This window comes from Phyllobates terribilis, unplaced genomic scaffold (assembly GCF_046119375.1).
Source record: "Phyllobates terribilis strain yellow unplaced genomic scaffold, ASM4611937v1 Scaffold_3__8_contigs__length_932513732, whole genome shotgun sequence".
In the NCBI taxonomy this organism is placed as follows: domain Eukaryota; kingdom Metazoa; phylum Chordata; class Amphibia; order Anura; family Dendrobatidae; genus Phyllobates; species Phyllobates terribilis.
In genome coordinates, this window is record NW_027362763.1 from 619,946,312 (window position 1) to 619,961,147 (window position 14,836).

General features: G+C 46.3%; 1 protein-coding gene across 3 annotated transcripts in view; it reads right to left on the reverse strand.

Moving 5' to 3' along the window:
* Positions 1-14,836, reverse strand: part of TULP4 (TUB like protein 4) — a 589,117-nt gene that overhangs the window by 133,837 nt on the left and 440,444 nt on the right. For all 3 annotated transcript variants that reach the window (XM_073671511.1, XM_073671513.1, XM_073671512.1), the window contains one exon: positions 8,796-9,020. In XM_073671511.1, coding sequence (XP_073527612.1) covers positions 8,796-9,020 — 225 coding nt within the window. The remainder of the gene's footprint in view (positions 1-8,795; positions 9,021-14,836) is intronic.

Genomic DNA, 14,836 nt, shown 5'->3' on the forward strand with positions numbered 1-14,836 from the left:
CTCAAGAAAAAGACCGTCGTTTTTCGGAAGGCTTGTGTTTCTATTGCGGAAAATCTGGTCATTTGATTAAAGGCTGTGAGCTTCGTATGAAGAAAGAAAAAAAAATGGTCAGTCATGCCCGTATTGCCTGTTTAAATTCCAAGGGTATATTTTTAGCTGCTTCCACGATTGCTCAGGAAAAATTAATGGAATTTCGGGTGTTTGTTGATTGCGGGTCTACACTGAATGTAATTGATGGGGGATTCGTGGAAAAACTCAATTTAAAACCTGAACCTTTATCATCCCCCATTGCTGTGGTTTCTGTGGATGGCTCCCCTTTGAAGAATATTACTCTCAAGGTCAGTGAATTTCCTCTCACTATTAATGGTGTTCACCACGAGAAATTGGATTTGGTAGTGTTGAATAACTTGCCTTCTCCAGTAATATTGGGTTTGCCCTGGTTAAAATTTCACAATCCTGTACTGGATTGGTCTACCAGTGAAATTAAATCCTGGAGCCATAAATGTTATGACAAGTGTTGTAACGGGCGTATTGCAGCTTTGGATAGGGGAGAATTGCCTGTTCCTATTCAGGATTTTTGGAGAGTTTTTTCTGAGAAGGAATCGCAGGTTTTGCCTCCCCATAGAGACTATGATTGTACCATTGAATTTGTCCCTGGAGCGACTCTTCCTAAAAGTCGTTTATTTAACCTTACTATTCCTGAGAGGAAGGCTTTGGAGGAATACATACAGACAAGTTTGGCCGCCGGTCACATTAGGCCCTCTAAGTCTCCTGTGGCGGTTGGATTTTTTTTTGTAAAAAAAAAGGACGGCGGTTTACGTCCTTGTCTGGATTTTCGTGAGATTAACAAAATTACGGTACGCAATCCTTACCCACTGCCATTGATTCCTGATCTGTTTAACCAGTTATTGGGGGCCAAGTGGTTCTCTAAAATTGACCTTAAGGGGGCATACAATCTGTTGCGCATGAAGGAGGGTGATGAATGGAAGACTGCTTTTAACACTCCTGTGGGTCATTTTGAGAATCTGGTTATGCCTTTTGGTCTTACTAATGCTCCTGCATTTTTTCAGAATCTGATTAATGACATCCTTAGACCTTTGATCGGTAAAAATGTGGTTGTGTATTTGGATGACATTTTGATTTATTCGCCAGATCTGGAGTCTCATTGGCGGAGCGTGCGTGAGGTATTACAGTTATTAATGGACAATTCGCTTTTTGCTAAGCTGGAGAAATGTGAGTTCGCTGTACAGAGAATTAGTTTTTTGGGCTACATTATCTCCAGCAAAGGTTTTGAGATGGATCCGGTTAAGGTTCAGGCTGTGCAGGAATGGCCTAGGCCTATTGGTTTGAAATCGATACAGAGGTTTTTGGGTTTCGCCAATTACTACAGAAAATTCATAAAAAATGTTTCTAGTATTGTCAAACCTCTGACTGATCTCACCAGGAAAGGTGCTGATGCGGTTCAGTGGTCTTCTGAGGCCATTGAAGCTTTTGTGTATCTCAAGGAGAGGTTCACCTCTGCTCCCATCCTTATGCAGCCTGATGTTACTAGGCCGTTTTTGGTTGAGGTTGATGCTTCCTCTGTGGGGGTTGGCGCAGTATTGTCTCAGGATAACGGGGATGGATTACATCCCTGTGCCTTTTTTTCAAAAAAATTTTCGGAGACTGAACTGAATTACGATATTGGTAATCGGGAATTATTGGCTATTAAACTCGCATTTGAACACTGGCGCCACTTCTTGGAAGGTGCGGAATTTCCCGTTCAGGTTCTTACGGATCATAAAAATCTGATATATCTTGATGCTGCCAAGCGCCTGAATGCCCGTCAGGCTAGGTGGGCACTGTTTTTCTCGCGGTTTAATTTCTCCGTTACTTACATCCCTGGTACTAAGAATGTTAAGGCGGATGCCTTGTCTCGCAGTTTTTCTCCCATAGTCGGTGCTGAGAAAGAGGAAAACATTTTACAAGAAGGTGTTGTGATAGCTGCTTTAGACTCCGTTTTGGAAGATGAGATTCTTAAAGCTCAGGAGAATGCCCCATCTAACACTCCTCATGGGAGGTTGTTTGTGCCTGGGACCTTTAGGAGAGATTTGTTTGTTGAGTGTCACGAATCTCGGTTGGCAGGTCATCCCGGAATCTCTGAGACCAAGAGACTGGTGGGTCGCAGTTTTTGGTGGCCTGGATGGCAGAAGGAAGTCATTAAGTGGGTGCGCCAATGTACTATATGTGCTAGATCTAAGTCCTCACATACTCCTGCTGCGGGGTTGCTTTGTCCTTTGGAGGTCCCCAGTGCTCCTTGGACACATTTGGCTATGGACTTTATAACTGACCTTCCCCCCTCTGAGGGTTTTACTGTCATCTGGGTGGTCGTGGACCGTTTTAGCAAGATGTGTCACTTGGTTCCCTTCGTCAAACTGCCCTGCGCTAAAACTCTCGCTAAGGCCTTTGTCAAGGAAATTGTCAGACTTCATGGCGTTCCTACTGACATTGTTTCTGATAGGGGTCCTCAGTTCGTGGCTCGTTTTTGGCGTGCCTTTTGTGACAGGTTGGGAATTCATTTGTCGTTTTCGTCCGGATATCATCCTGAATCTAATGGCCAGACAGAAAGGAAAAACCAGGATGTTGAGCAGTTCTTGCGTTGTTTTGTGGCAGACAATCAAGAGGGGTGGTCTGAGTTTCTGCCACTTGCCGAATTTGCTCTGAACAATCATACATCTTCTTCTGCTGGTTGTTCGCCTTTTTTTTGTTGTTCTGGGAGACATCCGTCGTTTGGGTCGTTCTCCAAGTTGGGATCTGCCGTGCCTGAGGAGGAGAATTTTTCCGGTGATTTGGAAAGAGTTTGGACGGATGTGCGTGGTAATCTTCAGGAGGCCAACAGAAAATCTAAAGACTACTTTGATAGGAAACGACAGGAGGTTTTGTTCGCTGTTGGTGACATGGTTTGGTTGTCCTCTAGGAATCTGCGGTTGAGGATTCCTTCTAAGAAATTGGGTCCCAAGTTTGTAGGGCCCTTTAAGGTGCTTCAGGTTGTCAACCAATCTGCTGTTAGGTTGGAGGTTCCTACCTCCTGGAGAATTAATCCGGTCTTTCATGTCTCTCTGTTAAAAAAAGCTGTTGTGTCGGATGGTGACGCCTCTGCCTCTGTTCCTCCGGTGGTGGAGGACGGGGAATATGAAATTTCTCGCATCCTTGACTCTAGACGGTATAGAGGTAGTTTGCAGTATCTTGTGGCCTGGAAAGGTTTCGGACCCGAGGATAACTCTTGGGTGAGGTCAGATGATGTTTCCGCGTCCAGACTTATCAGAGCGTTTCACAGGAGATTTCCTGATAAGCCTGGTCCTAGGGGATCCGGAGGATCCTCTTAGAAGGGGGGGTACTGTTAGAACCTTGCTGTTAGGTTTTTTTTCCTTTGCTGGTCACATGACCTTGTTGGCCTATTTAATCCTGCTCCGCCCTTCTGGCTTTGCTGGACTTCATTGTATATCTACTTTCTAGCTAGCCTGTGCTCTGTATCTAACTCTGTTAGTTTGCTTGGTCTACGGACCTCTATGTTCTATCTATTTTGTTTGTTCGTCTGTCTGCTACTATTTCTGTTAGGAGGTGTCCCATATTCCTCCCAGTCCTTAGTACTTGTAGGGATTCCCTCCCCACATCTATAGGTCTCCGTACAGACTAGATTAGGACTTTAGCAGGTCTGATCGCAGGATCAGGTTCCCTGTTACATCGTAGGGATTCAGCTGAGTCCTATAGTAGGGACAGATCTCCTCTCTTTCCTTAGCTTTGGTAGCAGAACATAACACCCGCGGTCTTTCAGGAACTAGTCAACGACATCTTCCGTGACCTCCTGTAATCCTGCGTAGTGGTATACCTGGACGATATCTTGGTCTTCTCTCCGGATCTCCCCACACACCGGAGGGATGTTCGTCAGGTCCTGCTTAGGCTTCGGCAGAACCACCTTTACGCCAAATACGAGAAGTGCCTCTTCGATCAGACCTCCCTTCCGTTCTTGGGCTATGTCATCTCCCAAACAGGTCTGCAAATGGATCCCGAGAAGCTCTCTTCCATTCTAAAATGGCCTCGTCCTGAAGGTTTGAAGGCGATACAGCGATTCCTGGGCTTCGCTAATTATTATCGTCTTTTCATCCCACACTTCTCGTCTCGGACTGCTCACATATCTGCACTTACCCGTAAGGGGGCTAACCCCAGGACATGGTCGCCTGAAGCCGAGGAGGCCTTCCTTTCCCTAAAGAAAGCCTTCGCCTCTGCTCCCGTCCTGCACCGTCCGGACTGTAATAAACAATTCTACCTGGAGGTTGATGCCTCCTCCTCCGGAGCCGGAGCGGTGCTCACCCAGAAGTCTTCTACCGGGAGAATGGTAACGTGCGGCTTCTTCTCCAAAATCTTCTCCTCGTCGGAGCGCAACTACTCCATAGGAGACCGTGAATTGCTAGCCATCAAATTGGCACTGGGAGAGTGGCGCTATCTGCTTGAGGGGGCTCTCTACCAGGTAATTATCTACACGGATCACAAAAACCTGGCATATCTCCAAAATGCCCAGAGACTCAATCCTCGCCAGGCCCGGTGGTCGTTGTTTTTTGCCCGCTTCGACTTCATTCTTCATTTCCGTCCGGCGGACAAGAACGTCAAAGCTGATGCCTTGTCCCGGTCCTTACTGTCCTCCGATCAAGAGGAGGAACCTACGCACATCATCGACTCCTCCAAGGTGATGAATGTGGCCCCCTTGGATCTGACTCGTCTTCCACCCGGTAAGACGTTCGTAGCTGTGCCAGATCGGGAGAGGGTTCTTCGCTGGGGACATTCTTCTAAACTAGCTGGCCATACTGGCCAAAAGAAGACCTTCCAACTTATTACCCGGCATTACTGGTGGCCTACCCTGCGTAAGGACGTGGTAGACTTCGTCGCGGCCTGTTCATCCTGTGCCCGTAACAAAGTTCCCCGACATCTACCTGCCGGCCATCTCCTGCCCCTTCCCGTACCTGCTGCTCTTTGGCAACACATCGCTATGGACTTTATCACCGACCTTCCAGTTTCTGCCGGTTGTACTGTCATTTGGGTTGTCGCTGACCGTTTTTCTAAGATGGCCCACTTCATTCCCCTGCCTGGTCTTCCGTCTGCACCCGAGCTGGCTAAAGACTTTATCCGCCACATCTTCCGTCTCCATGGTCTGCCCCTCCACATCGTGTCGGATCGTGGGGTTCAGTTCACCTCTCGCTTCTGGAGAGCCACATGTAAGCTGCTGGACATTACCCTGGATTTCTCCTCCGCTTACCACCCTCAGTCCAATGGTCAAGTGGAGCGGATCAATCAGATCTTGTCCAGCTACCTCCGGCACTTCGTTGATGCTCACCACTCGGACTGGGTGGATCTCCTACCATGGGCCGAGTTCTCTTATAACAACCATGAGAGCGAGTCCTCTTCCAAATCCCCGTTCTTTATAGTCGGTGGCCAACATCCCCGGATTCCACTTCCTGTCTCCGTTTCTGTGGACAACCCTGCTGCGGAGTCTCTTGTCAGCGAATTTTCTACTATTTGGGAGAGCACCAGGTCCGCTCTTCTTCTCTCCTCTGAGCGGATGAAGAGATATGCTGATAAGAGACATCTGGATCCGCCCCAATTCCGTCCGGGAGACAAGGTTTGGCTCTCATCCAAACATGTGCGGCTCAAAGTACCCTCCTACAAGTTGGGTCCTCGATTCATCGGCCCCTTCGAAGTCCTCAGGCAAATTAACCCTGTGGCCTACAAATTAAAACTCCCGGCCACCCTACGGATCCCCAACTCCTTCCACGTATCTCTCCTCAAACCCGTTGTCTTTAACTTTTTTTCCAAAAATCCAGGTGCCCCTCCTGCTCCGGTTTCCGCTGATGACATCTTTGAGGTAGAGAGTATTCTGGCCTCCAAGAGGGTAAGAGGAAAAACCTTTTTTCTGGTAGATTGGAAGGGGTTTGGTCCTGAGGAGAGAACTTGGGAACCCAGGGAGAACATCAACGCCCCGCTTCTCCTTGAGAAATTTCTTTCTGGCCATAAAAAGAGGGGGCCTAAAGGGGGGGGTACTGTAGCATCGGCGTCTCTGCCCCGTTCTAGGCAGAGACGCCGTCCCTCTCACCTCCCCGCTCCTGGCGCGGCGTCCTCCAGCGCTTCTCTCCCCGCTGCTTCCGGCACGCGCCCCTTCCCCGGCAGTGTGCTTAGGGCGCGCGCGCTCCCCCTCTCTTAAAGGGACCGCGCGCGCCGTCCTAAGGAATCCCCGGCCAATTGCCGGAGGACCTCCCATATAAAAGGCACCTCCTCCAAAATGGAGGTGCCCGAGCAATGTTGTAGCACTGTTCACTACTCTGCTTCAGCCCTCAGGTCCCGTTGCCAGTTACCTGCCAGATACCTGCCAGATTCCTGCCAGTCTACTGTCTAATTCCTGCCTGATATCCTGCTACCTGCCTGCTAGCCTGAGGTCCGACGGTCTGCCTTCCAACTTCTGTCAGTCTGTCTAAGGACCAGCTTGCCCGCTCACCTGGGAGCGCACATCTTCTACCTGCCTGCTTGCCTGAGGTCCGACGGTCTGCCTTCCAACTCCTGTCAGTCTGTCTAAGGACCAGCTTGCCCGCTCACCTGGGAGCGCTCATCTGCTGCCTGTCTGCTAGCCTACCAGGAGGCTCTGCCGTCACGTGCTGTGACCACCCGCCTGTCCAGAGACTCCTGCCCGCTCACCTGGGAGCGCTCATCTGCTACCTGTCTGTTGGTCTTCCTGGAGGCTCCGCCGTCACATGCTGTGACCACCCGATTATCCAGAGACTCTCGCCTGCTCACCTGGGAGCTCACGTCTATCATCTGCCGCCACAGGTCGTACCAATCCTTTACCCAGAGACTGCCCCGGTCACTTGCCGTGACCTCCTGCCCGTTCATCCAGAGACTGCCCCGGTCACTTGCCGTGACCTCCTGCCCGTTCATCCAGAGACTGCCCCGGTCACTTGCCGTGACCTCCTGCCCGTTCATCCAGAGACTGCCCCGGTCACTTGCCGTGACCTCCTGTCCGTTCATTCAGAGACTGTCCCAGTCACCTGCTGTGACTGCCTGCCCGTCTACCCTGGTCGCCACCCGCTCCCTTACAAGGACCGCCCCCTTGTATAGTAGCTCAGAGGTTCCGCCTCCCAGACCCGTTACAGTCTGATGTGTGACTTTCTTCAAACATCAGAATGACTTTTAGTCACCCTGAGTATTTTCATGGTTGATCTCATAAGACAAGAAAAGCTATCAGTTAGTATCATTTGACTGGATAGCTTAATGGTAAGGCAACAGCCTCTGAAACTACAGTGTTAGGGTTCAAATCTTGATAGGAGTATGAATTATTATTTTTTTTAATTATGCCTATTTAGCACACAAACTACAGGGGTGTTTTACTTTTAATATCTGACACTCTGATTGTCATCCTGATGTGTTAAGAATTTCAGACACGCTGTCTATTTGCATGGTAAATTACATAGCCAAAGTAAATTGGGAGTTTGCAGCCAGTACTTGGGTGGATGGAAATAAAAATTTACAATAAAGACATTTTAGCTTTAGACCCCTTTAAGAAATTATGCAAATATAAAGTCACTAGGAAATAGATATGTAGTAAATTATTGCCTCCCAATTTACTTTGGCTATGTAATTTACCATGCAAATAGACAGCGCGCCTGAAACTCTTAACACGTAAGGATGACAATCAGAGTGTCAGATATTAAAAGTAAAACACCCCTGTAGTTTGTGTGCTAAACAGCCATAATTAAAAAAAATAATAATTCTTATTCCTATCAGGACTTGAACTCGAACACTGTAGTTTCAGAAGCTGATGTCTTACCAGTAAGGTATCCAGTCAAGTGATACTAACTGATAGCTTTTCTTGTCTTATAAGATCAACCATGAAAATACTCAGGGTGATTAAAAGTCATTGTGATTCTGATGTTTCAAGAAAGTCACTCATCAGACTCACACATAAAAATCAAACATCATTTGAATTTAGCTTGCTTGCAGTCTGTGCCGGTTGCATGGATTTATATAGTGTGACCAAGCTGTCAAGCACTTTCCAAGTGATGCTAAAATCACTTGGAAAGCGCTTGTCAACCCGCATGCGGAAATGCATGTGAAGAACGCTTCACATCCGCATGTCCCTGGCAGGAAAACACATGTACAATCCGCATGTACAATCCGCATGTACAATCCGCATGCGGAAATGCATGTGAAGAACGCTTGACATCCGCTTGTCCCTGGCAGGAAAAACGCATGTACAATCCGCATGTACAATCCGCATGCGTTTTTTCTGCCAGGGAGATGCAGAAACGCTCAGGAAAAAATCTGCATCGTGGGCACATAGCCTAAAGCTAGGTACTTTTTACTCTGAGACCCTCCGGCATTTCAGAGAAAACACGGCCAGAGACTACAGGGAGAAGCCTGTTTAGGCCGATGTGGCTCCGGCCAGCTTCGCCTAGTCCTGTTCCAGGTGACTGGCTGGTCCCTCGCTTTGCAGACACTTGGGAAAATCCTGTCAATAAACTGGAGCAGAGCGGAGTGGCAAGAAGCCAGCAAGGGGCTGAGCTGGACTAGTAAGGTCTCTCCTTATAGTCTCCGGTCTGCTTTTCAAACTACGTTTTATCTGAAATGTTGCAGTATTTGAAAAACGCCATACCTGTTTGCTATCGTGCAGCTATGCTCCGATTCATGCTAGCCGTTATTCGGGCCGCATTAATCTAGTGACAGGTTCCCATTTTAATATAACTAATGTAGCCAAAGTAAACATTAATACTTACCTTAATGGTAGGTATAAAGGCGGTGGTGAGGTAAGAACAGAGACGAGGAGGCAGGGAAAGTTTGGAGATATCTTTGTCATCATGGAGAGAGCTGGCAATTGCTTGCTGGCAGAGAAGCTGTAAATTAGCAATTCTATGCTCCACACGAACAACATAGAGAGATGGACCAGAAGCCAGGAAAAGGCGGGAATCTCTGTGGCCCCAACATATAGAAGTGATGGGTCGCTGAAGAACACAAGTGACACAGCAGTTAGTTTGCTAAAAGTGTTTTAGTATGTCAAGTATTACTTGCAGTTTTACATTTCTTGGTTTACTGTTACATTTGATAGAATGTTAGAAAGCTTAAGAATTTAGCGGCAATCTTTTTTATTTTCTAAAAACAAATTCACACAACCTATTTTTTAGGGACCTCTTCACTTTTGAAGTGATTTTGAGAGGAATATATGAAAACCCATAAAAAGTACCCAATTTTTAAAACTGCACCCCGCAAAGAATTGAAAACTGCATTCCGAAAATGTATTAACCCTTCAAGTACTGCACTGGAATTAATAAAAAAGTCTTAGGAAAAATTATATTTTTTCCACAAAAGTGTTTTAATCTAAAAAAATTTCACCAAGGTTTTAATAGGAGAAAATGGACCCCACAATTTGTTATGCAATTTATTCTGAATATGGCAATACCCTATGTGTGACCGGAAACAACTGTTTGGGCAAGCAGTAGGGCTCAGAAAGGAGGGAGTACTATTTGTCTATTTTTAGTGTAAATTCAGATGAAATAGATTGCCGATGCCACATTGCATTTTCAAAGCCCGTTAAAGGTGCCAAAAAGCAGAAATTGCCCACAAATCATCCTATTTTGGAAACTACACTCCTCAAGGAATTCATCTAGAGATGTGGGGAGCATCTTGAAACCACAGATGCTTCACAGAATTTTATAAGTAGGCTGTGAAAATAATATAATGCTTTATTCCTAATTTTTACAACAAGGCAATACCCCATATGTGGCCAAAACTACTGTTTGAAAACATGGCAGGGCTTAGAAGGGAAAAGGCACTATTTGACTTTTGTAGTTCAATTCTGGTTAGAATATATTGTGGACACCATGTCACATAAGCAGAACCCCTGAGGTGCCAAAACAGCAGACACCTTCAAAAAATGACCCAATTTTTTAAACTACACCGCCTTAGAAAATAAATCTCTGGGAATAATGACCATTTTGAGTCCACAAGTGCTTCACATATATTTTTATTTAACGACAGGAGTTGAACATTTTGTTACAAAATTTCTCCAGAATAAATCAATACACGACATGTAGTAGGAAAATTCTGTCTGGGCACATGACAAGGCTCAAAAGTAAAGCAATATTTATGTTTTAGAGTGGAATTTTGGCTGGAATAGATTGTGGACGCCATGTCCCAGATGCAGTGCCCCTGAGGTGCCAAAACTGCAAACACCTCCCACAAGTAACCCTATTTTTAATAGTGCACCAATCAATGAATTCATCTAAGGCTATGTGCCCACGATGCAGACTTGAAGCAGAAATTTCCTGAGCATTTCTGCATCTCCCTGGCAGAAAAAACTCATGCGGATTTTACAGGTATTTTTTCAGCGTTTATTTCGAGCATTTTTCCAAGCGATTTTGAGCATCACTTGGAAAAGGGCTTGATAAGTTTGTCACACAATATAAATCCATGCAACTGGCATGGATTTATATTGTGTGACAAACTTAGAGGAAATTTATACTTCAAATGCTGCATCTAAAGTAAAAAAAAAAAAAAGAATTAAAAAGTAAAAAGAAATAAAAAAAAAACGTTATATTCACCTCTCCGGTGGTCCCCGGTCTCCTCAATGCAAGTCAATGGGCGCGGTTTCGCAGTGAAATCAGAAGAAATCAGAAGAATCAGACAAATTCAACAAACTTATTCACTTGTAAAGATCTTCATGAAATCACTGTATTAAAGCGGGAGATGCCTTTTGGCCAATAATTCAAGTAGCTCTGAAGCCAAGTGACAGACAAGGAGACTTACCAATCAGGAGGAGCCTTTTGTCAACAACTTCAGCAGTGGGAAAAGGAGTGTCTCACAGACTTATCTACCAGTGTATTATACTGTACTCAAGAATCAGGGGAGAATGTCTAAAAATTTTACACCAGAATCCATACTCTGTTCAAGGATCAAGGGTTTGATGAAGGTCAGAGGATCCAACAGAATCTGCTAGTCACTTCATTTGTTAGGGGACTCAGAGAGGAAATCTCAGCGAAGCTTACAGACTCCAGGCCAGAATACGTGGACATGTCCTCACAGAAGGTACTCCTTATTGCAAAACCTATAGAGAAACAATTGAATGCTGTACCAAGGCCTGCTCCAGAACCTGCTCAAGAGATTTACCCTATGAATCACTTATTTCTTATGATTTCCTTTCATGTGTGGGAGTGGATGGAAAACCACACTCGTCCCGACTAACATTTCCATTGCCTATTGAGAAAGAACAGAAGCTGCTGGCTAGATTGCTCGTTTCAGACACCTGCCCGCTTAATTTGTTGGGAGCAAATCAACTCCAGAAATTAAAGCTCAGATATCATATGATGAGAATGGAATGCATCTAGATGTCTCTACTCCGTTATCATTAGAGGAACAAAGGTACATGCCCTCCCATTATCTTGACTGCATACCACCTGAACTCTGGTCTCAAGGTCCTGATGATATAGGCCGACTGCCTGTCCCGCCAGTCCAAGTTTTCCTGAAAGAAGGTGCACGGATTCCCAGACTTCCACAGTACCCACTGAAAGCAGCCCAAGAACCATCATTAGATGTCCAGATCCAAGAATTACTCAAGAAAGAAGCATTAATTCCCTGTGTTTCTCCTGCTAATACTCCATTGTTTCCAGTGAAGACGAAAACTGCAAGAGGAGAACCGGACAAATTTAGGATGGTGCAAGATCTGAGAGCTGTGAATGCAGTTACAATCCTGGAGACCCCAGTGGTGCCAAATCCACATACATTACTCAGTGAAATTCCTCCTGATACAATGCATTTTACAGTAATCAACTTGGCAAACGCCTTCTTCATTGTGCCTCTGCATCCAGACTGTCAGTATCTTTTTGCTTTTACACACAGAGGAGTAAAGTACAAATGGACCGTTAAGGCTCAAGGAGCTCAGAACTCTCCTCATCACTTCACACTGGCCTTAACTACCTGTCTCCAACCCTGGAAGAGTGAGAACCCTGAAGTCACATTGATACAATACAATGACCAAACTTGCTCCAATTTCTGGCCACCATTGGATGCAAAGTTACTCTGCGAAAGCTACAATGGTGTTGTACCAAATTGTGTTTTTGGGTCATTGCATATCCCAAGGTACCAAGCATCCCACTGAAGAAGGGAAAACTGACATCCGTGACATCCCGTAACCGAGAACTGTCAAACAACTCCAAGCTTTCCTGGGAATGGTCACATACTGCAGGCAGTGGATCCCTAACGAATCAGTTCTCATGCAACCTCTATATGTTCGGGTCCACTCTTCTGAACTTGACCTGCATTTTGACCAAGAAGCTGAGGATGCAATGGACCAGTTGAAAGAACTCATCATTTCAGCCCCTGCACTGAGGATTCCCAACTATGAATTTCCATCTTTCTATTTGTCTCTGAAGCGTGTGGCTATGCTTCAGGAGTTCTGGCACAAAAACATGCAGGCCACATGATACCCATCGGATATTATTCCAGTATTTTGGATCCAGTGGCGCAAACAGCTCCAAAATGTCTCAAAGCAGTGCTGGCAGCTACAGAACTCTTCCACAGAAGAGCAGATGTTGTACTTGGCCATCCTACAACTATATTGGCCCCTCATGATTTGAAAGCTATCCTGTGTAATGCAGCGGCTTGCTTGGCATTAATGTAATGGTCCAGGATGTGTTTTGGGCTGACCATGTACCTCCCCCTCAGGTGACTCGTCACATGACTGTGACATAGTGCAGGTCCTGTGCACACAGAATGTCTGATCACATGACTGTGACATCAGCACAGATCCTGTGGGTGTGTACTACAGGATATATAAACCCTGGTAGTCTTGACACAGGGCGTGTGTGTAAGGCGTGAGGCCTGTTCCTGTGTGGGACACCACTAGAGAGTGAGGCCTAGTGGGGCCTATTGAAGCCTGGTGAAGCCTGAAAGGCGGAGGCTGGATCCTTAGCTGTGTAAGCGATCCCAGTAGCCTTGGAGGGCCAGAGGCTTGGAAGGCAAGAGTCCTGGAAGGCAAAGGCTGGATGTGAGGTGAGACCACATACCAGTAGCCTTTTGAAGGAACGAGGGCTGGAGATCCCCATCTGGGAAGCCGTAAAGCCACAGTGGTGGCAGAATAAACCTGAAGCAGCTAAAACCCGCCAAAGGTAAAAACACTGCGTTATATGGACATTTATGTTGTTGCCTAGCTGAGGGCTGTAACTGGAGTCAAGTGGATGTGTCTGTCGCTGGAAAGGCTCCCGAATGCTATGTGTGTAATATGCCGGTGAGCCACTAAGATGGACTGTGTGATAAGCAGTTATGAAGTGCAATAAACTGCTGAAGTGTGACAACTGAAAAACGTGGCTGGTGTGCTTTAATTGACGCGGTGCAGCGAGTATCCCCCATTATGATGACTAGCGCTGCCTTACACCTGGAACAAACCCAGCACAACCATCTATCTATGCAACGTCGTGTCAGAATCCAATGTGATCTCCTTTTACCAGAAAATATAGCTCTTCGGCGATGTACTGTCTTGAGCCCCTCCACTCTGCTTCCTCTGTCAAGGGGGGACTGCTCTGAAGACTTAGGGGGGACCTCAGAAGACCATGAATACCCTGATTCGAGTGACCATGATTGCCTTGAGGTCATGAAGGCAGAAACCTTTCACCTACCTACTATCTCTGAACATCCACTGCCTGATGCAGATCTGATAATGTATACTGACGGGTCCAGATACGCAGATGAATATGGAACTTACCATACCGGATATGCGGAGGTGTCCCCACCAATGGTTGTTTCTGCTGGACCACTGCCATCTTATATGTCAGCTCAAGAGGCCGAACTGTACGCTCTGACCGAAGCCTGCAAGTGCGCACAGAGTCGAGTGGCCAATATCTACATGGATTCGAGGTATGGATTCGGGATTGCCCACGACTTTGGCCTGATATGGGCCCTGAGGGGCTACAAGACAGCCAAGTGGAGCTCCAATCCGGAATGCAGCGGCAGTGAGAAGTCTGCTAGAAGCTCTGAAGTTACCTAGGCAAGTGGCTGTGATCAAAATTAAGGCTCATGGGAAACTGAATTTGGAGGAAGCCAAGGGGAATCATCTGGCTGACATTACAGCAAAAGCAGCAGCTATGGAACCAATATTTCCAGAGGAAGCAGAGGTGTCGGGGGGTACGGAGGTGTTTGTGCTCACCAGAAGTCAGAGACAACGAGGGGATGAGGAAGAAACGGGAATGATAAATTTGGGGTTGGAAGAAGAAGAGGAAGAAGATGAAGAGGAGCAAAGACTGGAAGAGAATACGGCACACAGGACTTTAGTGAACTGGCAGAATGCGGTAACGGAAGAAGAAAAACAAGGATGGATTGGACGGGGAGGAACGTTGTGTAATGACAGAATCTGGAGAGTGGGAAGAAGAATATGTCTGCCAAGAGCACTGTATCCTGCAGTGGTTCAGTGGGCTCATGGAAAGGTACATAGAGGGAAGAATCAGATGATTTCAGCTATCAATAAACTCTATATAGCACCCAAGATCTCAGTTCTTGCTACAAACTATACTAGGAGCTGTGAGATTTGTAGCACTTGTAATAGCGGAAGAACAGAACATGTGCCAAAGAAGAAACTGGCAAAGTCACAGTATCCTTTCCAGAGAATCCAAATTGATCATATGCAATTACCCATGAGTCGAAGATATGAATATGTTCTGGTCGTGGTGGATATGTTTTCCGGCTGGACAGAAGCATACTCAGTAGCCAACATGACCGCTAGAACTACAGTGAAAAGGCTTCTTGCAGAACTTATCTGCAGATTCGGGATTCC